At 38.1% G+C, this 26353-nt stretch overlaps 1 protein-coding gene across 4 annotated transcripts in view; it reads right to left on the bottom strand.

The window, feature by feature from the left end:
* Positions 1–8373: 8373 nt before the first annotated feature.
* smarca2 (SWI/SNF related, matrix associated, actin dependent regulator of chromatin, subfamily a, member 2) overlaps positions 8374–26353 on the bottom strand; it is a 47436-nt gene continuing 29456 nt past the window's right edge. For 2 of the 4 annotated variants that reach the window (XM_042724595.1, XM_042724597.1), the window contains exons 29-35: positions 18093–18310; positions 13115–13220; positions 12684–12785; positions 11457–11580; positions 10578–10714; positions 10146–10159; positions 8374–9825 (exon numbers count right to left, since the gene is read on the bottom strand). In XM_042724595.1, coding sequence (XP_042580529.1) covers positions 9774–9825; positions 10146–10159; positions 10578–10714; positions 11457–11580; positions 12684–12785; positions 13115–13220; positions 18093–18310 — 753 coding nt within the window. In that variant the 3' untranslated portion in view covers positions 8374–9773. Of the gene's footprint in view, positions 9826–10145; positions 10160–10577; positions 10715–11456; positions 11581–12683; positions 12786–13114; positions 13221–18092; positions 18311–26353 lie in introns of those variants that run through there. The other 2 variants (XM_042724598.1, XM_042724599.1) reach the window with 2 other exon arrangements.

Here is a 26353-nt window from a genome sequence, read left to right as displayed (position 1 = left end):
TGGTTTATATGTGCACCAATAATCTGATTATTTCCAATAATCAGACTGTACATTTACATGGATAACAATATTCAGATTTTAACACGATTAAGACAATACTCTGATTAAGGGTGTCCTCACACTAGGCACTTTGAACCACGCCCGAGTGCGTTCAACCCCCAAAGCCTGGTTCGTTTGACTAGTGTGAACTTTCACTGATGAATCAGTGGCTCATCAGTGAAAGTTAAAACAATTACTACTATTTAAATATAGTGGACACCAGGGTAGTCAAGCATTTGAATGCAGTGGTCACACCAAAAACTTACCAGTAAAATGTAAAATTCTTTTTTAAAAACATTCTTGCCACTGTGTAATGCAAGATGAACTTTGGAAATATTCTAAAATAAAACATAGGGTTATTTTTGTTATTCATGTTGTATGATTAGAAAGAAAGGGTTAGAAAGAACGGGGCATCCATTAAGGTATTTCCCTACAGCCCAAGACACTGGGATAGACTTTTGCATCCCTAGGACCCTACATAAGAGAAGCAGTTTGGGAAATTAATGGATTAGGAAAGTGTGTGAAAAATAATGCATTTAAATATCTGTTCTTCAAATCCTTCTGTTCTTCCATTTTAAACTACTTTGTGTGTTCAGCGAAGTCTTTTCGGAAAAAGAAGGTAAAAACATAAAAGGAAAAAAGCAGAAGAGAGGAGAAAATGTGAACAAGAACAACACAAACGGCAGTCAAAAAGAGAGAATGAGAGGGAGGAGTACAGACCTCACATATTCCCTCAACCTCCATACAATTAAACCACCTGCTGGGACTGTTGCTTTTAATCCGCCCCCTCTTTCAGACTTAAATTCCTCTGCAGCACATCAAGCAGAGGGCAGACTCCTGCCGTGGCACCCCTCCGCATGCCATACTTCAACATTACCCAAAGTGAACTCAGATCTCAGGGTCTTCCAGCACTGTCGGCAGTCAGCCATGTCAGCACAGCTGCTCCAAAGAGGAACACACACTGATTTCAGCTTAAATTCAGTTCTATATATACACTTAAGACACACTTAAAAACGTCTTAATCATACTGCATTTGACAAAAAAATAGTGTACATAGTATGTAAAATGAAACAAATAGTATTTGGGTACTTTCTGGTTGTCAAACATTAGTGGAACATGTTCTTTTGTAGCTAGTGTGATGATCTACTAACATGATCATTTGAAATAACACCAGAGCATTCTGACATTTCAACTGCTAGGCTGGTACAGCATGCCCTTAAAAAGATTAACCATTGTTTTATTATAGTAAAAGTGTAGTAACCATGATTTTTGCCACATTACCATTTGTATAACCACAGTTCTACAACAAATGCCATGGTTAAACTAGCAGGACCATGATTAATTTGTGGTTACCATGGTTTAACTATAGTAACCATGGATTGTTGGTTTTATTTGTAGTAAAACCATGGTTAATTTTCCTAAGGGTGGTGCTACTAATGCCAAGTTCAAAGGTTCAAAGTGTCCCCGCTTGTTAAGATCGTGATTTTTCAGTAATACTATACAGCACACTGTGAGAGTATAGTGTATGTTGTTTGCTTTTAATATAGAGCATTTGGGACCAGAAACAGGTGTGACATCACACTACTTACAGTAACATCATCCAGTAGGTTTGAATGTACTCAATGGTCTGTTATATGCATACATTTATCACTCTTGCCATTATATCACTCAGCACAACTATTTCTAACATTATAATATGCTATTATAATTCAGGGCCCGTATTAACAAAACATCTTAAGGCTGAAAGTAGCTCATAACTCGCAGATTTAGTAGAAAATCTTAAAAATAATGGGAGTGTCAATCCTAAATTTAGGACTCCTAAATTTTTGCTCTAAGAGTATTTCACAAAGCGTTTTAGCACTCAAAGGTTAGTGAAGAGGACTCCTAAATCACTAAGATCAAACCACAAACTATCCTAAAATGGCTGTTGCCGGCGATCTGCCTTTGAATGTAAACATTTGATAATAATGACCTTTTAAAACAGTATCGCCTTTGGTTTGGAGGTTATCCCAACTCTAAATTTTCCTTTGATTATATCCTTGTTTTCATTAACCAGTCGGTCAAGTTTTTTTTTTTTTTTTTTTTAATGTTTGCATGTATTACTATCAGCCATGATTATTCTACTCTGTTAATTAAAAGGCTGTTTACATGCATATTCACTAATTGTTTACGAGAACACACATGTAAGAGCCTGACAATTAGCTGAACATATACTTGTTTAATTAGTGACACATAGCATGCATTTTAAAATCTTTATTTGAATGTGGCAACATTTTTATTTTTAAACCTTTATACATGGCAACATCATACTCTACAATATTTCTATGAATAAATCTCTGACAGAGACTATCTGACAATCACTGTGAGCACAGTTAGTAAGCAAGCTGGCATCATCTATACCAACAAGGTCAACCCCACCCTTTCTCTTAGCTCAAGCTTAGCTTCTCTCTATTTCTTAGTAAAATTTTGTCTCAGCAGCTTTGTGTATAGGTTTACAGAGAAAACTCTTAGCTAAAAACTTTTACTGCTATTTAGGAGAACTCAAGTGTAAACTGGTTATTCAAATTGTTCTAGCTGAATCTATCAAAACCACATTATTGAGAAGATCTCTTTATTTATACTGTGCATTTCTACAACACACTTGTTGTATAACAATTTGCAAAAGTATCACTGAGACAATGTTGTTTTGGACAATGAACATTTGAATTCACAGAACCTTAAAGGAACAAGGACATTATTTCATTCATGATCTACTGTTATTGTAGGTTATTGACTACAGGAGTCTTTTACATGTATGCACTCAATACATATGACATTGCACACACAAATGAAGATCTGCTGCAAGGAGATAGCGATTCCAGCTCCTATGTCAAGAAGAGAATGTTTTTGGTGCATTTAGATATTTAAAGGGTTAATTCACCCAAAAATGAAAATTCTGTCATTAATTACTCACCCTCGTGGCATTCCAAACCCGTTAGACCTTCATTCATCTCTGGAACACAAATTAAGATATTTTTGATGAAATCTGATAGCTCTCTGACCCTGCATAGACAGCAACACAACTGAAATGTTCCCCGGTCCAAAACGTAGTAAGGACATCGATAAAACAGTCCATCTGACATGGTTCAACTTCAATTTCGCAAAGCTACAAGAATACTTTTTGTACACAAGGAAAACAAAAATAACTTTTATAAATATTTTATACTTTTAAAAATAATTTATTCAACAATTCTTCTCCCCGAGTTAACGTCTTCCGCCATTTTGGAGAGTACCACAAGGCATGCGCACGCTTTCCCCAGAATGTTAATAATCAATGTAATCAGTGCTGTTTAGATTCAGGAGAAAAAGCACTCAAATGATGGAAGACTTTAACTCAGGGAAAGGAACTGTGGAATAAATTATGTTATTTTTGTTCCTTTTTGAACGTTCACTCACGTTATGTATGGGAAAACTCCTTTTTTCCTTTCTGCTGAAGCCTGATTTGTTCACGTTTGTGTAGCTGCATAAACCAATGGCGCTTCAGCCCGCCAAAGGGGGCAGGGCCGACTGCTATATAAGTCAGTCCGCAGTGCCATTCTTTAGATTATTCTCCTTCAGCGACAAGGATCATCTCTTCGCTGACTCTTCTCTAAGAAGAAGCCTTAGAAGAAGCTCCAGCTCTGCTCACTGCCGTGGAAGAAGCTGAAAGCAGTGACGGAAGCATCACTGCAGGCATCCGACATTCGGGTATGAGCATATTTCCTAAAGAGCAAATTTTCAGCGTGCGTTGCTTCAAATGTTGCGCCACGAGTGTGGTTCGTGCAAGGAACTCTTACACGATGAAGACGGGCACAGCGAGTGCGTCGCCTGCCGCGCCCACGCAGAGACTGCGCTCACTGGTGGCTTGTGCACTTTTTGCGAGAGCATGAGCCTTTCCCGTCTAAGCTCGCTGATCCCCTCCGCCAGGCCCTCCTGTCTTTTTCCTCCCCTAAGAGGAAAAAACAGCAGGGCAGCAGATCTTTTCTAGCAGGCTCGGGCAGTGTCATGTCGGCTCAGCGCCTGCGGTCAGTAAATGGTCAGTATTCCTCAACTGGTCCTCAAGTGGACCCGGTTTCATGTGACGTGTCCTGTGTGCTGACTTTTCTGCAAGAGCTGCTGGATAAGGGGTGCGCCCCATCCACACTCAAAGTATATGTGGCGGCCATCGCAGTGAATCACTCTCTCGAGGCCGGCCATTCAATTGGCAGAAACAACTTGGTCATTAAATTTCTGAAGGGCGCGGGGAGACTGAATCCTCCTCGCCCTCAGACTGTGCCGTGTTGGGACATATCCATGGTCCTAGGGGCCCTAAAAAGGCCCCCATTTGAGCCACTCAGTTTGGCTGACTTGCGGCCCTTATCGCTTAAAACGGCCCTTCTCCTTGCTTTGACGTCGGTTAAGCATGTGGGTGACTTACAAGCGCTGTCGGTCAGTGCTTCGTGTCTGGAGTTTAGGCTCAATGACTGCAAGGTCATTATGAAACCGAGACACGGTTGTTCCTAAAGTTCTCTCTACTCCCTTTAGAGCGCAGGAAATATCCCTATTGGCGCTCCCCGCTGCTGACGGTGAGCAGGGACTGAACGCTCTCTGCCCTGTGAGGGCTCTGAGAGTCTATGTGGAACGTTCTAAACTGTTTAGGCAGTCTGAACAGCTGTTTGTTTGGGGGTCTGCCGGTTACTAAGTAAAGACTGTCTCACTGGATTGTTGATGCAATAGCTCTGGCTTACGCATCGCAAGGACTGGAATGCCCTATTGGTGTGAGAGCCAACTCCACAAGGGGAATGGCCTCCTCATGGGTGTGGTCCAGCGGCATATCTTTCAGTGAGATCTGTGCGCCCACCAGCTGGTCGTCGCCATCCATTTTTGCCAGATTCTATAATTTAGACATCCCCAGCCTGCAGGCGCGGATTCTATCTGTTTAGACCTCCCATGTGGGTAGTTATTTCTCATGCCCCTCAGCCAAGCTCGGTAATGATAATGCCTAGGTCCCTTAGGCCCCTTATTAGTGCTCTAACACAGCATATAATTGTTGCTCGTAGTGTGGCGTGATTGGATTCATTCCCATAACATGAGTGAACATTCGAAAGGGAACGCTTCGGTTACTTAATGTAACCTCAGTTCCCTGAGATAGGAGAACGAGCATTATGTCACTTGCCACACTACAAGCTGCATGAATCGATGATCATTGCGAATGATCTGGTGAATGGCGCTACGGACCGACTTATATAGCGGTCGGCCCCGCCTCCTTTGGAATTTTCTCATACATAACGCTCGTTCCCTTATCTCAGGGAACCGAGGTTACGTTAAGTAACCGAAGCGTTTTCTTTGCACACAAAAAGAATTCTCGTAGCATTGCGAAATTGTAGTTGAGCCACTGATGTCAGATGGACTGTTTTACTGATGTCCTTACTACATTTCTGGACCGGGGAACATTTCAGTTGTGTTGCTGTCTACGCTGGGTCAGAGAACTCTCAGATTTCATCAAAAATGTCTTAATTTGTGTTCCAGAGGTGAACGAAGGTCTTATGGGTTTAGAACAACATCAGCGTGAGTAATTAATGACAGAATTTTCATTTTTGGGTGAACTAACCCTGTAAGTCAAACCACACCAGAGTTAGTTTGGACGCAGACTGATAAATCCCTAAAAAATTGTTCTCATCTCAGTTTGCTTGTCTGGTTCACATCAAGGTTCAGATTCAGGTTCAGAAGGCAGCTTTCACATGTACACAAACGAACAAAGTTTGTTGTAACTGAACCAAACCTGCCAAGACTAAACACTAAATGTATCATTTTCTTTTTTGGTCCGAAAAAAAAAAAGTGTGAACACACTCTTAGTTGTAGATTTACAAAAGCAATTATCAGAAAGCTGTGACATTTTCTCCACATCCTTTATTATGAAATGGATTACTTGCATATCTTGCAAAAAAAAAAATGCATCTCAAAAATGATCTTCTATTTTCACTCTCATGGTGATACATAGCAGAAACAATGATCTATAGAGAATAATTCAGTGACCTCATCCTTAACATGTCTCTGTGTACAATTTTTAAACCTTGAGAACAGGAAATCCTGCATCATTGTTAAGAGCAGATGTAAGCATGTGCACACCGTACGGCTTAACTTCTGACAGAAAAGAACTGAACACAAAGCTCATAGTTGATATGCAATCCTCATAAGTGCTCCAAATAAGCCACTTCAAGCATTCCTTTGTATGGCAGCCTGTGAATGAAGTTGTGATTGTTTAGCCAGCATCTCATCTTCTATTCTGGTACACATGCATCTGAATAAATCACCTTTCTACTGGTTTCAGACACATGGGAGATGAAAAAGGCAGTAGATTTTGGCAGGTCCCCTAGTGTGGTTTTATATCATTCAAATGTATGAATGTTCCTGCATGACTGATTTTGAGTTTTCTTTACTCTTTTTTCATTTGTTAAACACTCTCCATTTGAGATGATATTGAGCCAAGCTATTGCTATCCGAGATAACTTTATCTAAGCAAATTAGATATACCAGAGCCAGATAAGGCCTTATCATGGAATAAATTACACTATAGATTTCTCTATAAAGCACTTTTTAATCTCGGGTTTGCCTAAATCTGCCTTTGGTTAAAAAGTTGAAGTTCATTCAATACAAATGCTGCATTTCATGAATGTATGATGGAAATTTCGCTGACCACATCTTTGATCTTGCTCCCCAGAGGTGGAAATGCTTCAGTCAGGTTACATAAATGCTGGATCAGCGGTCAGATTATGGTGAAGCTGATATATACGGTAAGGTTTAATTCATTTCAGCAGGAGGGGACAGGGAGGCTTCCTCAGTCATGCAGTTAACCGATCACGAACTCTGGAATGCCAGAGGGATCAATGCATTCTCTCCGAGCCCTTTAAAGTGATGCATTTTGGGTAGTCATAGGCCCGAGACCTTAAATATGTGATATAAAGCGTGATTAGCAGCAGAACTTCCAATAATAGGGAACACCTGGTCCTTTTATTCAGTCATACATGAATAATTTCTATGCACTTCTGAGAGAGATTGTTTGAGAAACGGCCTTAGTTATCACCACATCAGGCACTCGGATGATCAGAAAAGAACTCACAAAGGCTACAGAGGAATGGCAGGGATTGCACTGGCACCTGACTATTTCAAGCTGACATCACTGGCGTAGAGACAAGGATTACTGTCCAATTTATCTCTTTCTTCTGAGGCTTACCGCTATCTAAACAGCTTGCCACTTCAAAGTGCAAGACAAACAGGGCAGAAATGGACTGTGTACTCTCGGAGAGAATAAGCTTAGCAGAACTGCATTAAAATGGCTGAAGTGCTGAAAGAAAAGGTGTTTTTGATCTCTAAAGAGAAAAAAGAAAATACAAAGGACCTCTGCACTGCCTCTCAGTGCTCATATGAGGTAGGACACTTAAGATGGGATTGTGTTATTTCTGGTGGCTAAGTGGGTTGAACAATGTAGAATTGACCAGATGTGAGTTCTTCAAGTGCAATATTGTAAATCACACATAAATGTGCTGAACTAATAGGAGTAATGGCAACCTTACAGTCAAGTATCTCATCAAACTTTTGGCTGTCAACGACCCTGAAAAATGATGGCCTCTTTGTAATCCAGTGGCACATGATCTCACATGAAATTATATTCAAAAAACATTTCATCTTATGCTCAATGTTGAAAACTTTTTTCTGAATAGAAAGCTTAGAATAGCTTAAAAGAATGGCATTTATTTGAAATAGAAATATTGTTACATTATAAATGTCTTTACTGTCTCTTTTAAAGGGTTACTCCACCCCAAAATGAAATTTTGTCATTAATCACTTACCCCCATGTCATTCCAAAACCGTAAAAGCTTTGTTCGTCTTCAGAACACAATCTAAGATATTTTGGATGAAAACTGGTAGGCTTGAGACTGTCCCATAGACTGCCAAATTAATAACAGTGTCAAGGTCCAGGAAAGTATGAAAAGCATCGTCAGAATAGTCCATCTGCCATCAGTGATTCAACCATAACGTTATGAAGCAACGAGAATACTTTTTGTACATGAAGAAAAAATTAACGCAGCGTAGCGCCATTTTGGCAAATCTGAGCAGTACGCAGATGGCATACGCTCTTCTGTGTCAGCCGCACTGTGCTGATGCTCCGTTTTGTTTGCTATCTATGTTTTTATGTGTATGAAGAGTTTATCCTGTATACTGCTCAGATTTGCCAAAATGTCGCTGCGCTGATTTGGAGAGACACGGGGGGGTTTAGGTATTAGTTTAGTGGCTTTAGGTAAACAGTTCCTGACAAGTAATTATCTCAAATGAATATTAGGGATATTAAGCTTCCATTTTAATAAAGCAGATGAAGCCATACACACCTAAAACATAACAGGGATATTACAAATGTTCCTAGCACTCCATGACTGGTACACAAGGATTGGTTTCACACGGCTATTAGAAGAGGAGCATTGCTAACATGTAAATACATCACAATTTTTTTCATGAGGACAATCAGCATGACATTACATTAAAAAAGAAACAGTCTAGCAAGCGAAGGTTCATCATTGATACAGTAATGTTTACTCAGGGCTATGAGCTACAACCACAAAGACAGTGTAAAAGGAGAATAAAGATTATGACACTTTAGAGTTACCAAGCACAAGCACGTATAAAAGAGTTGTCAGAAATGACTGATGGCACTCAGGAGAACAGATCAAAAAGATTTCTCATTGACAATAATGCAGGTTTGTTGACAAGTACATATTAAAGCAATAATATTCAATAAAAAAAATTATATATATATGTAATACATACTTCTACCAATACGGTACAAGGGCAGACTCATTTTAAAAACACCCCATTCCTTAATAACTTTTTCATTTTCAATGAAAATAGAAAAATATCCACAGATGAAAAAGGTAGCCAATCTAAGCTGGTTTATAGTCTCACATCTATACTCTGTTGAAATATTGGAATACTGTGAGATGCTCTTCTCCACTGTAAATAAAAAACTTTAAAAAAAAGAAGAAAATAAAAGAAAGTGCAGCAAATGACTCTGCAACCAACACATCTGCATTTGTCCTTGAAACAAGCAGGCAAGTCAGACTATGAAGTACAAAAACCAATGAAAGAAAGACATGGATATGATGCAAAACATGTCAAATTCATATTTCACATACACTAAATCGTTGCAGGGCTAATCAGCGCTGTCACATTCATAATCTCTGCTGGCTTTTGTGCTGCATGCAGTACAGTATAGACGTTGCTGTAATATATGATCTAATCTAGACATTACAAAATGCACACGTAATGAGGACCTCACTTGAAGTAACACTAGAATACTTTATGATATGCTTTGTAAATTTGAAACATGTTTTAATCTATGGTTAGGTTAGGTTTTTAAAAAGATCTGAATAGCTTATAAATGACGTTCTTTGTTTTTTAAACATTGCTTGTACATAATCTACATTTATGCATACAGAAATCATCTCTAAATTACCTCACTATATGTAGGGAAATAACTGTAAGCTATTAAAGGTGCAAAGAAGATGCTTCCTCACTGTAGATTACTCCTTAGTCAGCTGCATCCAAAACAGAATGAAAGTGTTTAAACTTACAATAAAATAAAACAGAAAAAGAATCAATCTTTTCGCAAGCACAGAATAATTGAGCTGGGTGAGGAAAGACAATAAAAGAAGCAAATAAATGTGTGAAGGGAATGCTGATGATCAGCTCATCTCCTCCTCACTCATCATCGCTGTGGCTCCCCTCTGACTGCTCCTGAAAACAAACACATGACAACATTACACACACATGCGGACCACAGATCGCCCCGTGGCAGAGCTCCATCGACCCGCGTCACCCCCATGCCACACCTGACTGAACGCTGCTCCGCAGAGGCTCATTATTCGTGGACTGAGCTGGTTACTGAATAAGCCTCCTTATTTCTGGATAATGAGACAATCTAACACTGACTCACAGGCCTTGGTCACATGGTTCTGACATATTCACACTGACTTTTTAAGAGGACTGATGTTCAGACATGAAGCAATCACACAGCAGAAAGAAAGTGCATGTAAAAGCGAGAGAAACAGACTTACATTTTCCTCTTGAACTGCAGCGGGTGGGATAAAGAGAGAGGAATTAAAGCTAAGTTTCAGGGCACAGTAAATCCTTTTTTCGATAAACGATTCCCTTGGGGAACTGCATAACATCTCAAACACCTCTTAGAAGATTTAAGATAAGGACATATGGCTAGGCATCTTTAATTCTCTTTATATAGTTTTTAGAGGCTGTCTGTGGGCTACATTTTGAGTGGAAGCACCTCTTTGCAGGTTTGCCATCCCATAAGTGCTTAATCAAAGCCTGTTTTTCATTTTGTGATACTATCCTCCTCAAGCATATTCAATCAAAATGTCAATGTATGCACCTGAGGTTTTTGATTACAAGATGTCTAATTAAGCTAAATGTCAACCTGCTAAACAGACTGTATCAATGACAGGTCTAACTGATGAGAGGAATGGTGGACTTACGTTCTCCTCCTGTTCTTCCTCGCTGTCATCGTCACTGACCACAGGCTTGGCCTTTCCACGACTTGGTCTCTTCTTGCCTTTGTCCTGACATCTCTCGTCCCGTTTACTCAGCTTAATTTTCACCTTCACTGATTTAGCTTGGATTAAAAAAAAAATATGTAATTCATATAAAACAACACAACTCTATAACAAAGAAGTAAAGTTTTTGCTTTATATGTATGCAACATCACTTTTGCTAATTTAATCTGATGAAGACAACAAAACATCTTGGACATCTCGGCTTTGACTCACTCATTTTATAAAAATAAAGTTTAAAGATTGTTTTAGTGTACACTGTACAGTATATAGCAGTGGTCTCAAACTCAGTTCCTGGAGGGCCACTGCTCTGCAGAGTTTAGCTCCAGATCACACCTGCATGGACGTTTCTAGTAATCCTGAAGAGCTTGATTAGCTTGATCAGGTGTGTTTGATTAAGGTTGGAGCTAAACTGTGCTGAGCTGTGGCCTTCCAGGAATGGAGTTTGAGACCAATGGTATATAGTAGTTTTTATTAGAATACATCACATTTGGACTAGTGGTCACGTACAGTATGTAGTTAAAATTTTTCAACACACATTAAGCTCAAATATGTTTGGAAAATTCTGATTAAAACTCCACGCAGCTCTTGCACTACTCTTGAATGGAAATGATTGACTTCAGAAATAATGTGGCTTTATGACTATTTGAAAAAAAAAGTGTTTAGGCCTTTGATTTGTGCCGCCCAAACAACCTACTTTAACAAAGAAAAGAAAACTGCACTTCTTAAGCAATTTAAGGGGCATCTAGAGCTTCAGTTTCATCAGTATCAGTAAATTGGTCCTTTGTTAATGAAAAATCTTACACTCTTCCTCTGATTCCTCCTCATCATCGTCGTCATCATTGCTGTCATCGTCGCTCTCCTCCCTAGCAATCTTTTGTCTTGCACTCTTGAATACTGACTGGAGAACAATGGAGTCCTCATAGATCTACAAAAAACAAAAGCTGATTTAAAAGCAATAACCTGAACAAACAAAACATACAGAAACAAATTAAGAAATAAGTCTGTAATCTGCATGTCAATAAATTTCTGAATATTTTAAAACCTGGAAAGGTGATGCAAAAATAATAACAAAAGCATACTCCTTTCAAATAAAAAGTGATGCTAAGAACAAGATACAAAGTTTATAATATTTTTGCAGTGGTTTGGACTGCATCTCCAGGTTGTGCTCATTTCAGAAAGGATAAAATATTGACAAAATCTGGTCAGTAATCCTGTAATCCTCTCAAAAATACACAATGCAAAAATCCCAATGAAAGTACTGTGTAAAGAGATCTGCATAAATAGATTTGAAATAGAATGTGCAGTTATTATAAAGCTTTACATTAATAAATGTGACCCTGGACTACAAAACCAGTCTTAAGTCGCTGCGGTGTATTTGTAGCAATAGCCAAAAATACATTGTATGAGTCAAAATGATAGATTTTTCTTTTATGCCAAAAATCATTAGGATATTAAGTAAAGATTATATTTTGTATATATCTGAGAAATATATGTTGGAAATTTACTACCATAAAAAAAATTAATTTTTGATTAGTAATATGCATTGCTAAGATCTTCATTTGGACCAATTTAAAGGTGATTTTCTCAGTATTTTGACTTTTTTGCACCCTCAGATTCCAGATATTCAAATTGTTGTATCTCAACAAACCATACATCAATGAAAAGATTATTTAATCAGCTTTCAGATGATGTACAAAACTCAAATTCGAAAAATTGACACTTAAGACTGGTTTAGTGGTTCAGGGTCACAAATAATTACATTATCTGGGAATGGGCAGTAATAAAGTTCTTCAGACAAACCCAAAATCCACATTTTATAATGCACATTTTATAATGCATGATAGTTATTCTACATCAGTCACTATTCAGGTCTTTGTTCAATAATGACGTGCTTAGTATTTGCATGTATCACAGGCACTTCATGGAATTCATGCAACATATAATCATAACAAAATGATGGTGTAGGGCTGTGAGGCAATTCATACTTAAGACAGTAATGGAGGTTGTTCAATCCATTTATTCACTCACCTGAGAGCCCTCTAGATTATAAGTCTGAGCGTTGTGACAAAGAAGCATGACGTCTTTCTCCAGATCGCTCACACTCCTGTACTTGTGGTTACGCACACGCTCCTGGACGAACAAGGACACTTATAACACCAAAACATTCTTCACCTGTAGGGTTCAACTGTAACAACTGAGGAAATTGGCAACAGAAAATAAGAGCCACCGACATCATCAAATTAATATGAAAAACACATAAGGTGATTAAAGCGGCCCATTAGAAGTGTGAAAACATCCGTTTATCTGGCCTTGCATCAAAAACCAATTCTCTGTTGTAAGGTAATACCGTTATCGTCCAGTGTGCCAGTCCGGATTATACAGTAATGCGTCACAGCAGAACATATAACGTGTGATGTAAAGGTCACACTGAAATAAAAGACATACTGTAACTCACTTACCTTGATCTTCTTGAAGTCCACTGGCTTCCTTATCAGTTCATAGTATTCAGGAAGCTCTTTCCTGGAGGGCAGCTGCACAAAGACCTCGCTGAGCTGACGGCCTGATCTGTGATCAGAAGCAGAGATTGAGGATTATCCTGATTTCCTCTGACTGCACACTGAGAGATAAACTATGCGATCAGCCTAGGCCGATTTCCAACTTGGTGGAATAATGTCAGACTGGTTTACATTATTATCATACTGATGCTCTACTGACAATTAACCCTCAAGCTCACCCCAAGCCAACAGGATACGACACGAGTCTAAATCCAGGACAACAGGAAATGGTATAAAGGTCTCCAGAAGCAATATTTCTCGAGACATTCTGCCACTGATCTATAATAGAGAACTGGATTGCTCATGACGTCATGAAAGTGAAGCCGCCGCGCCGCCATATTGGTAATCCCTAGTGTGCTTAAACGTTCTATTGAATTAATAGGAAATTTTATGATTTTAATGAGAAAACATGACATAACAAGTCAGCGTTTTTAAATCTGAAGTATCTCTGTACATTCTTACAATGCAAACACCCTAGGCATGTTTTTTTTAATGTCGGGAATTTCCCCTACTTATTAAAAAGCTATGTTCATTACAGTAGCGAACATCATGAACATGATAAACATCAGACGGACACTACCTCAACATATATATAATAAAAATGACAAAGTGCTCATTCTCAAATCTGAAGAAAGATTTATGCTTTGTATACCTTTATTTGCCTTGTACAGTTATTCATTGTTTATATAATATTATTATAGTGTTTTTATTCGTAATTCGGCGCTAAGTGCAAATGTTTCAACAATAATTTTGTTAACAGTATTCACTTTGAAGCAGGTAATGATTTAAACGGTGGTTAAATTAATTATTAATTTAGCATACAACATTTTACATGGAAACTGTAATGCTAGTAAACATTTTTAAGCGATCTTGGAGAGTGAAATAGACGTTGCTCAATCAGGACAATAAAAATATACACATCATAATTTATTCAGAGAAATAATTGACTAAATACAGTACATATTTAAAGACATTTAAAGGCTTTATTTCCAAGATAGTAAGTTAAGCTTTTCATTTCAGTATAGAACAATATTAACAGAGGCTATTGTATTATTTACTGTAATATATTCAAATCAATTTCTGATACTAACACGTTCATGTTTAATAATTCCTGAAGAATTACGTATGCAAAGAAATGGGCTATATTTTGTGTTGGATCAGTTACCTGTGTCGTCAGTGCGGTGGCTTCACTGCCGGTTGGCAGTTTAGAGCGCGATGAGCGATCCAGTCATATATAAATCAGTGCATACTGCCAACAAGGAGTGGTTTTTTTTCTGTCTCATGGGACACTGACATCGGCCCATATCTGTCTGTAACAGTTACTCTAAATATTCACAGCGCAGATGATTCATTACACATTCAGTGATTAAATCAGGGCTCAGATTGGTGCAATTATGGTGTGTTGACCCACATACAGACCTCAATTTATAGTTTCTGCTGCAGATGCATGTTTAGTGTTAGTCTAGGGGTGCAGACTGCAGCGCAATGCTAAACAGCTTTCAACGAAGCACAAACTCATAGAAGCTTAGAATAAGATTTCTGAATTGGCAGCTCAGCATGCCAGCTATGTCATTATATAGTTCAAATTAAGGTGTGCAATTTTTTTAAATATTAAAATATTTTCTCCTATCCTGACTTAATATGCAAAGAGAACTACAAGCAAGCCATCTGTATAATGGGACATACCAATATTAAAGGGGTCATATGATGTTGTTAAAAAGAACATTATTTTGTGTATTTGGTGCAATGAAATGTGTTTATGCGGTTTAAGGTTCAAAAAACACATTATTTTCCACATACTGTACATTATTGTTTCTCCTCTATGCCCTGGCTTTCTGAAATGCGTCGTTTTTTACAAAGCTCATCGGTCTGAAAAGCGAGTTGTGCTCTGAATGGCCAGCTATCCAGAGAGTTGTGATTGGCCGAATGCCTCAAGCGTGTGACGGAAATGTTTATCCCCTTGCCATACTGTGATGTGTGTCCCAGTCAAAGCACCGGCGCGACAAGACAATTACAATAAAACCCATTACAAACGAGCCATTTGTTGCATCCAGTGGGGACATAATTACTGATTATAATGACTTATACTGTGTTTTTATGTGTTGCTTTGCATCACGCCGCGTAAACATAAAACCATGTCTGCATTTATGATTGGAGAAATGACAAACAACAAGCTCTATCACTTACTCTACACGACGTTTCATCATCATAGGCAAATCCTTTTTGTAAATGTACTTACAGATTGAGTCAGAACAGCCGGCATTGTAGTCTACTCCCAGGATCAATGTTGTTAATACAACTTAACCACTGATTTCTAGTTGTGTCCTCTTTTGAAAGGCCACACAAAGTAGTTTCACTTTCGCAACGAAACAGCATCTCCACAACATGGCGCCGGCAGCAACAGCGAGAATCAAAATTACGCCTTCTTTCTTTGAGTGAATATTTGGATGGTGTTGTGCAAATCTTCCCACATCGTGATGGGCGATGAGGAGCAATACTATCTGCCGACCAATGGCCTTAACCTGTTTGAAAACAGTCAGTGCTGCGCTAGTGACAGAAATTACACCCTTTGAGTTAAAAATGCCAGCTGACAGCATTTCCTGCTCTCTTGTTTTGGATTAGTCATGAGAGTGTGGTACTGAGACTGGGTTTCTAGTCATTTGAGGACAAAGCAGGTTATGCTTAGTTTTCACTTTATATGACTCATCAAGTCCCACAGCGTCATAAATTTTAAATAATTGCCAGCAACGTCTGTTTCAGAGATCTTAAATGCTACCAAACTGGCATCTCTAGATGTCTTGGTTTAAATATGGGCTAGATTAGAGAGATTTGTCTATCATGTAAAATTACTGCCATGTTCAGACAGCAAAATTATTATTCTACAACTGATATGTGCTGTTAACTAGAAGACTGTCATGGGACCACCAAAAGAGACATCCAGCATATCAATCTGATGAACTGCCTTGAATTTGTGGGATTGCAGTCTAATTTGGTGACATATCAAGCTGTTTTTTTTTTTCCTTTTTTCCTGACAAGAGGCGCCTGTGTAATTCCAAATCCTCCACTCTGCCGAAATCAAACCATGGTGAGTGTGACAAGACTTTCTCAGCTGCACCACAATTTGAGTGTCACTCTGAAGCTGATTTGAAATTCTCAGAGGGGCATGACAGTCCATTACCCAACTTCCCAGTGCATTACGAGTCAGATATTTGGCCAGCTACAAATAAGAACACTGATTAATCAACAAAAACATTTGATTCAATTACACTTATTAATTGCCAATTAATAAATTTCATTGCAAATGTGTTCAGTTAATCGTCAATCAAAGAAATGATTCATGCACCCTTGGCTTGTAAAAACGTGGACTCGATGAACTCAGGCATAGGAGAGTTTCACTATAAATAATGTTTAAGGTAGTTGGAAATACTGTGACAGTGTGTTTAAGTACAACAATGACCAAAGACCATTCTTCAGTCTCTCTGACTGGGTCTGATGTAAGATGTCTATGATAACCGTGACCAATGTAATTGTTAACTAATGCTAAGTACTGTACTGTATGCTGAACAAACACTATGTATTGTAATTTGAAGTATATGATCATTATCTCGACCCCTACCATTCATAAAAAAATATTTATCAAAAGCGCATATCATTGTTATTGCTATAATACAATTATATATATAGATTTTTTTTATTTTAACTCAAACACTAAAATAAAACATGATAAGAATGTTTTCTAAAAAATCTACTGTAATTGCACTGACATACACTACTGTTCAAAAGTTTGGTGTAATGTTTTCAGATTTTTATTTTAATTTTCTTTATAATAGATATTTATAGATATTAAGACATTTGATAGATATTTATAAAAGATTTCCATTTCAAAGAAGTTCTGCTATTTGGACTTTCTATCCAAAACATCCTGAAAAGGTATAATGGTTTTTACAAAAGATATTAAGTACCACAATCATTTTAATACCTATACTAATAAGCATTTTACCTGAGCACCAAATCATTGTATTAGAATGATTAATTTTGAAGCATCATGTAACACTGTGACTGAAGACCTTCACATTTTAAAACGGATTAAATCAGAAAACAGTTATTATAAACTGTAATACATATTTCACAATATTACTGTTTTACCGTATTTTCCATCAAATAAATGCAGCCTTGGTGAGCATAAGAAATCTTTCAAAAACATTTTAAATAATTTCAATAACCTTAAAAAATGGGAAAAAATTACATTGATAGTGAAAAATACCATAACTTTTTCAAGTATATTTTCTTAAATTTGTAGATTTTAAATAGCTCTGTGAGTGTGCTTTTAAAATCTGAATGCAGATTTTGCATTTTTAATGTTAACGATTAATTGATAGTTCATTTGAAATGAAAATCGCTTATGGACATTCTTGAAAATTGGAATATCTTCATTTTCAATCGTTAGCAGCTATGTTCAGTGAACAAATCAACTGAAAGGACCACTATATATGTAAAACACCATGCAGGATTTTTTTAGCCGGCTGCAATTAGATTTTACAATGCCTACATCCTACATGACTGCCCTCACATTACTTCACCTCATATTACTTCTGGTTGTTACCCCAGTGAGGAGTCATTTCACAAGAAATTTTGAATACAGTAACAGTGCCTGTCAACATACTATTTGTCTATCACCACATTGTGAATTCCTGGAACAGTTCAAAACAGTATGTTCAGCTCAAAGCCACTGAAAGTTCAACGGTACATAATTACATTCCAGATATTTCAGGTCACTTAACTACACATGAGCGGCCAGTTCAAAAAGTCACCTACAACAACACAGTGAGCTGAGGAATGGGTAGGCACTATGAGCCATTCGTGGAAGTTTTACAGCACTTACGCATCTCTGTAATTGATGACTGTATCAACGATGGCATTCATCTGTTTTGTGAGTTTGGGTGGATTTGGAGAGAGCTTCTCTGCTGGAGGACGTCCTCTTCTCTTCTTGGCTTTGTCTGCGTCCTCACGCCTCATGTCTTTGTCCACATGTCTCCTACGCTTGCGCCTCTTCAGCCGTATTTCCTCCTCAATTTCCTCCAGGTTGCCATCCTCTATAGCCTGCCAGAGGTTAAGTTCAACAGTCAAGGCCACGTTGGCTAGTTAATGATGTGAAGATATATTTTTAAGAGAAATTGAAGAGCCTCTTCATCTAAATCACAAGCTAAATAAAAAGATGCCAAACCGAAAAATGCCATAGCTATGATTCTACAAATGCCAATTTGACTGATTAGGCTTCTCTGTATAACAGTGGACATTTGATTTGAGGACTTCACCTCCCTATAGGCAGCCATAAAAGCCATGCTCATTACCATATACTACATTTAGAAGTGAAAGAAACTACTGACTACATAGAAACTGACTATGGTCCCTAATTATGGAGCCGTTTGGACTTTCATCAGTCTCACAATCTGACATGACTGAGATCAGCATTTGTGCAGAACTGCTCTTAATTAAATCCATCTGTCTGGCATCTCTTTTCCATCCAGCCCTTCCTTTCATTACAGATGGATACAGAGGTAGTCTCTCATCTTCCAGTCAGAATATTACAAAGAATGTGTCATTAGCCTTCAGTGAATATACTGTATGGTTCACTGCATTTGTGCCCCTGCTGTAAAGCAGAAGTATACAAGTGAATAAGCAAGATTGCAGAGTAAAACCATCAACTTCCAGAGACGAATCCACTCTCTTTGAAAAGTAAGAAATGTATATCTGTCTTTGGTTTTTTGCACTTCTCTAAGATTTGCTGTAAAACTCAAAGGTCAGTTATCCTAAGACGAAAGACCTGATCTTAAGAGCAAAGTAAATCAACACACCTGTTATGCAGCTGAGCCAGAGCCCTCATTTGAGCATAATGTGTACGCACAGAGCCAGAAATAAACAATGAACAAATAAACAGACCCTAAAGAGTATCCGCTTTTGAAACCAAAACTTGTACATAAAAACAAATTAATGTGAGAGTTTCATTGGTGCAGTTTTCAATTTTGACTCTCTACCAAGTTGTTATGAAAGAGGGTCCTGGCCTTTATCCAACCTAACAGTGCATGTAGTGGATAAATTCCCAAATTAAATAAATAACTAAAACAAGCAGTTTTGAGTTTGTACTTGCCATTGTATTCAAATGATAATGTCCTGTTTTAAGAGACATAAAATGCCATAAAATATTATGCATGCTTTTTAGCACCACATCAGATTTGTGCATTATCCACCAGGTCAGCGCAGGGGGTACACAACATCATTTTAAACGCTGTGTCCGGAGCTCATGGCTGAGATCCTGGGTTCAAATACTGGCTGTCTGTAGAGACGCCTCTGGCTGTTTTAGTAATGCTGAGCCAATAATGGATAACCCCCTCATCTATCACCTCAACCGTTGTCATGGTGAGGTCGCACCTGTGGGTACAGAACTAATCTGAGGGAAAAAAAGCGCAGCAGCACCTGTGAAAGAAATGTGCTCTTGACATCGTGATACTGGGGGTGCAGACTTCAAAATCATAGACTGTGTGGGTATAATCTATAAATTGTCGAAACAAAACAGTGAAATAAACATACATTTACCGGAACAAAAATACAGTAAAACTGTATTATTGTGAAATCTCATTAAAATGTAAAATAACTTCTATATTTAAAATTGTAATTTATAAATGTTTAATTTTCAGCAGCCATTACTTAAAGGGGTCATGAACTGAGAAACCAAAATCCCATTGATCTTTTGACATATACTGTAATAGGTCACTGTACTATAAAAATATCCTGTAAGTTTCAGAACCCAAAACTTTCTTGTTATTCTAAAAACAGCATATATTGAAGGCAGTCTGCCAAAATGATAGCTTTAGGAATGTTCTACTCTATGATGTAACAGTGTGGATAAGCACCGCCTCAGCAGAAGATCAATGCCTGCTTCGATATCACTGCCTGTCTAGCCCCGCCCACAGATTTGCACATATAGTGTTTACGAGAGAGGCGAACACGTAGGTCTATGTAGATACTAAACGATAAAGATGGCTCTAAAGACAAGATACTGTGCAGTGCCAAGTTGAACTTTATTTTAAATCAAGATCCAGACCACGTCAGTAAGAACATGGTGCTTTGTTCACTTAATTTTACGTGGATTCATTTACAAACAAGGCACAATTCGATGCAGGATTTTGAAAAAGACTGCAACGAAAAAGACTGCAACTAAAAAGATGAAGCTGTGCCGACTATATTGAAATAACTTTTGCTTAGTCGCAGAAAAGAAACAATAAAAATCCACAGGCAAAGTCACACAGTCCATGACGGACAGATCGTTAATGGCTGGTCTTTGTGGTGATACCGTACATTGGGCAGGACATTCACATGCTTGCCTATCATTCATCGACCTCAAATATGGCTTATCATCTGAAATATGTTAATAGCAGCAACTTTACATGGCCGCTCAATCTAACGGTAACCTAGAAAAATGTGCGCTATTCAAGTGTCTGTGTGTAGTCTGGAAGCTGAACAGTAGCGTGCTCACTGCGTGACAGATGGAGGTGCCGGTGCGCTCACTTGCTCTTAAAATACATTGTAATTTTTGGTCATACAGATAAGAGTAATACATCTTTCGAATCTGTAAAAACTCTACATTTATTTGTGTGCACTCACAATAACAACAAAACATTGTGCATTTGTAAAATAATGAAAGCAAACAGGATGCACTTTCTGGGGGGTGAATAAAGGCCTCCTGTAGCGAATCGAAGCGTTTTTGTAAGAAAAATATCCATATTCAAAACAATTATCACTTTAATCTAGCTTGCACCAACAGTTGTACAGGGAAGTAGCTCCAGGAGAATGGCATATGAGCGATGTGCGATTTATCAACTAACGCTTACAAAGAATGACTACTAGTCGACCAGAAAAATCTTTAGTCTAGGGCAGCCCTAAACACAACTGTGAGTAACTATTTTTCATTACATGGTCACTATAGCTTTGTTTCTCTTTACAGATCGTTTGATATGTATTGACTTATGCATTTTTGACCTAAATCACAGCAGCGTCCATCTTTGAGGAATGTATGCTGTAAAACATACACAATGTCAGCCAATCATAGCAGTGGGTGTTTACTTCCGAGTCCACAATCTGTCATACCTATTCAAACAGGATATAAAATAGCTTATTACTTCTAAATTATGATGTTTTTTAATGTAAAAATATTGATAGCATTATAAGTGGACCTCAGAGATAAAAAACAAAGGCTGTTCATGACTCCTTTAAGTCTTCTGTGTCACATGATCTTTCAGAAATAATTCTGCTATACTGATTTGGTGCTCAAGAAACATTTCTTCTTATTATCAATGTTGAAAACAGTTGTGTTGCTTAATATTTTTGTGGAAATTATAATACATTTTTAATACATTTCAGGATTTGTGATGAATAGAAGGCTCAAAAGAATAGCATTTCTTTGAAATGAATGGAAAAAAATATTTGTAACATTATACATGTCTTTACTGTCACTTTTGATCAATTTAATGTGTCTTTGCTGAATAAAAGTATTATTCTTTAAACTTGACTATGCAACATAATTTGTTTGTTTATTTTTTGCAGTTAAGCAGTTATATATATATAGCAACTTATGATGGTAGGTAAATCACAGGAGGTTGGGGACAGGTTCTGATTTCCAGGTTGAGTCATATGATGTGATTCATTTTTGCCTAATAAAAAGGGTGCACCTGTGCACTGCTTCTGCCCACCAGGCCTTGTGGTGCTTACATGTGTCTCATCTTCCCTCTCTCTCTCTCTTCTCCAAATGTTCGCTGTTCTGGAAATATGATCATATATCTCATCACGTTTTCATGACCAATTGGAACTGAACTTACCCGATGCCAGTGCAGTTGCTTGCAATTAAAGGTGTGACGTGACGTGTGGCTAAGTAGGGTGTCCCTACTCTGAATTTGTGCTCTGCATTTCACACACACACAGCAGTGAGTAGTGAACAAACAAATACACCTGGAGCAGTGGGCAGCTGTTTTTGCTGCGGCACCTGGGGATCTGTTGGGGGTTCAGTGCCTTGTTCAAGGGTCTCGCCTCAATCGTAGTATTAAGGGTGGAAGAAAGTGCTCTGGTCATTCACTCCCCCCACCTACAATTCCCGCCTGTGCCGAGACTCGAACCCATAACCTTTGGGGTTACAAGTCTGACTCTCTAACCATTTGGCCATGAGTGCCCCATTAACATTTTGGACAGAAATATTTTTTATACTGAAAGCTGAGTAGTGCGTAATGCATCATATCAAAGTCACTCAAAAGATTTATAGTTTCTAACACTTTTTTATGCATCAATTTGATCCCTGTATGTGGGCAAGAACAAAACACTGAGAACAGTGAACTCGCTCAAAGTAACATGTACTTCTTTGACTTGCCCACACTTGGCTACAGTATCTCACAATAGATGCATTACACAAGTTCCAATTAGTTTATTCCCATTAGTAGTTGTGTCAGAGTGCTTATTACCATAAAGTTATCTTTTCTCAACTTTGCTGAATCACTGGAGACACCCACGTCATCTTACTGTCGCCTCAAGTGGCCATTTCACACTAAAAATGAATGATTTGGCTGTCCGTGTGAATGACCCCTTTTCAGCAACAGAAGTGCTATGGGTGACTGACCCTTCTTTTGAAACACACATAATGTACATACATATACGCAATTTAGATGTTATATCGCACAAGGCAAGAACAGATATTTTAGGTTGAAGGCAGACAGAAAATGGCCAGAGTATTTATTTGCCATAGACTGATCCGTAATCTCTCACACCTCGCAACAGACTTCATTTTCCCAGCACAGTTGACTGTTTGCTAAACTCCGTGCAGTCAAGCATCAAATCAATTTGTTGAGCCATTCAGCTGTGTGATGGGGAGATGGTTCGTCATAATTTCTAGTGTAAAAGCAATCTTGGAGAATGATTTCAAACATAAGTTACAAAAGAAACCATTTTTGTGTGTGGACTGGAGACCATCACACAGTAGAGTTGTGTTGATAGTCGATATATCATTTGTGGATGTTGGTGATAGAGTATCGACGATAGTCTGTTGTATGTGGTTTGTGTGATTGATGTGATGATAGCAAGACGATTATTATTGTTATTATTATTATTATTAGGCTAGTAATACTATCTAATAAATGTAAGGTCTTATTTGCTCCATTATATTTCTTTTTCTGTGTGTTACAGTGTTGGGCAATATAACCAATCACACAGGATTATGTTGAGTTTATGAATGCCATAGCCAATCAGAGGCATTCAAATGTGTCATTGCTGTAACAGCTGAGATTTGTTGTTCCGCACGCATTAACTAAATTCTGACTCGCAAATACTCTCATCCTAAACAAAGTGCAGATGTACGTGCAATGTAAGTATAAGAGATTTATTCACCATACAATGTAGACAGCTTCACTGATTATAACAGGAGTGTTTTTTAGGCCATGTCCACACATACACGGGTATTTTTATTGGGGAGTTTTTCCTTCTTCCATTTTTAAAAAAATCTCTGTCCACATGAAAATGCAAACGCATGCTATGATGCACTGTCAAGAGCATGTCAAGCCAACAGGTGGCGATATAATCTCAACTGTTAAAGCCATGTTGGCCAATCAAAAGCCTGAAAAAGTTTCCAGTAGGTCAGTCACAAGCCAAAAACACCGGTTTCGATGTCTACACGATAACACTGCAACTGGAGTTTTGGAAATTTTCACCCTGGCAGGCATTTTCAAAAATGTCCGGTTTCAGTGACCTGGTGCTGCGTTTGCATGTGGACGAATGGCCAAACCGTGTAGAAAAAGCTGCGGTTTTAAAAATAACTACGTTCGTGTGGACAGGGCCTTAAAGTGCATAAACTCACGCTAGACACACTACCAGCAATGATGTTCTTTGGTAATGTAAATATTCTTTGCCCATTTTCTGTAGCTGCTTTTTGAAGGAAATGTAAGCATTATATTAGTAACTTACAATGTTTCTATTGAATTATCATGTTGAATACAAATGTTTAATATAATAACATGTTAAATTTTTACATGTTAAATACAAATTTAACAGGGTGATATGGCCGGCAGTCATATGGGGACACTATACTGTCAACAAGCACCATCTTTCGGATGAGATGTTAAACCGAGGTCCTGGACATTAAAAATCCCAGGATGTCTTTCAAAAAGAGTAGAGGTGGGGCCTCGGCATCCTGGCCAAATTTGCCCATTTGGCCTCTGACCATCATGGCCTCCTAACCATCCCCATATCTACTGACTGACTTCATCACTCTGTCTTCTCTCCACAAATAAGCTGCGGTAGGTGTTCTGGCACACAATGGCTGCCGTCACATGATCCAGGTGGAAGCTGCACACTGGTGGTGGATGAGGAGATACCCCCTTACAATATAAAGCGCTTTGAGTGCCTAGAAAAGCACTATATAAATGTGATGAATTATTATTATTATTATCATTAAATTTAGTCACATTAAAAACAATAGGCTGCTTTTAGCCGGCAATGAAACTGAGTAAATAAATGAATAATTAAATAAGCCCAATAATATTGTGTATTAGCGACCTCACAGGCTGACGATAGGTTGATATGAAAAATTGAGCATATCGCCCAACAACACTATCACACGGTGCATTTTACTTAAAGGTGAAAAACAGTGAGACACTAAATAGGATTATTTTCAAGGCCCAAATCACCTGTCAAGCCACAATAAAAGCAAGGTGGTTCTGATAGCTTTAATCAAAGTGGTCTTTTTCCACCCCATAAAACTCACAGACCCCACATTGTTGCTCCAAAAGATCTGACTGCCATGTGTCGAACTTCCTTCCTCTCTCAGTATACTTTTACTCCTCAGTGGCTCTCTGTTTACCAGGAACTGGCTCCACATATAATTACCTCCCTTGCTGCTTTACACCTTCAGCCTCTGTGCTCAAATACAGTTTTGCTTTTGTTACCTTCCAGCCAAACCCTGTAGCAGACGAACCCTCACCAAAGAACAACCGCAATGCCCTATGGAAACAGTTTCAGCACTCATTATAGACCGGAACAATCCACTGGGTAGCTTTGAAATTGTTTAGGAGGACTGTACTGAGACTGGTTTGCGGAAGAAAATGACAGAGGAAAAAAGCTTGTTAGAGTGAGGGACAGTCAATTTGTGTCTGGATGGCGAATAAGAAAATGAGCTATTTGAGATTGGGAGATTCAGTATAATGCAGTTGGGTTCATTGATCGAGTTGAATTGTTACACAGAGACGAGAGCTGTATTTGTTTTGGCTGTTGTGTTGCTGTCTTAGCAATCACATGATGGTGAGGATATGAAAAAGATGAGCAGACCGAGAAAATAATAATAGACACTGCTTGCTACACTTCAAACCTTTTCCAATCCACTTAATACATTATTTACAGAATGCAACCAAAATCGTCTACAGATCATTAAAAACTTGCAGAGGAATCTTGTGGCTATATGATGTGCAATCATTAGAAGTAGGGAAAAGAAATTCTTCAACACTAACTTGAGTAAAATTTTGATGTTTTCTTTTTTTGAGTTTTGATTTTGATTCTTTTTTTATGTCAAACGTTTATATTGCAAAACTGTATCTTCCCACATCAACACAGATTTAAACAACAATTTTCTTACTTAATTAAATTCCAGTGATGTCAAACCTATAGAACCAAATAGAACCTATTTGATTCTAATGAACAAGTGTTGAAACTGGTCCTCACTGTGACTGAAGCTGGAACCTCAGTCAGCACATACTGGCTCTGCTCTGATTCGTATGGACCTTTATACTGAAATTTGATTCATACTCAACTGATCAAAACATACAATGAAGCCAGTGACTTGAAAACCCCACCAAAAACTGATCGCTGTTTTGTACATTTTATAAATGATGGCTTTCCCAACTTTGCAGAAATCTGCTGAGCTTTCTGTCCATGATACCAATGTACTGTAAATGTTGCATATCCCAGCTTATGAAACTCACTTTAATAAGACAGATACTAATAGCCCTACAATTGTATGATCATTGTCTACACTTCATGGATTATGGCTTCAATTCAGTTCTTACGGTCAAGCTAGTACTTTCATCCTTAATTCTTCTGAAGTTCTGTCTGTACCAG

Source organism: Cyprinus carpio, chromosome B5 (genome assembly GCF_018340385.1).
Source record: "Cyprinus carpio isolate SPL01 chromosome B5, ASM1834038v1, whole genome shotgun sequence".
Classification (NCBI taxonomy): Eukaryota; Metazoa; Chordata; class Actinopteri; order Cypriniformes; family Cyprinidae; genus Cyprinus; species Cyprinus carpio.
The sequence above is the reverse complement of the archived record's forward strand: the minus strand, read 5'-3'. Positions and strand labels throughout refer to the sequence as shown.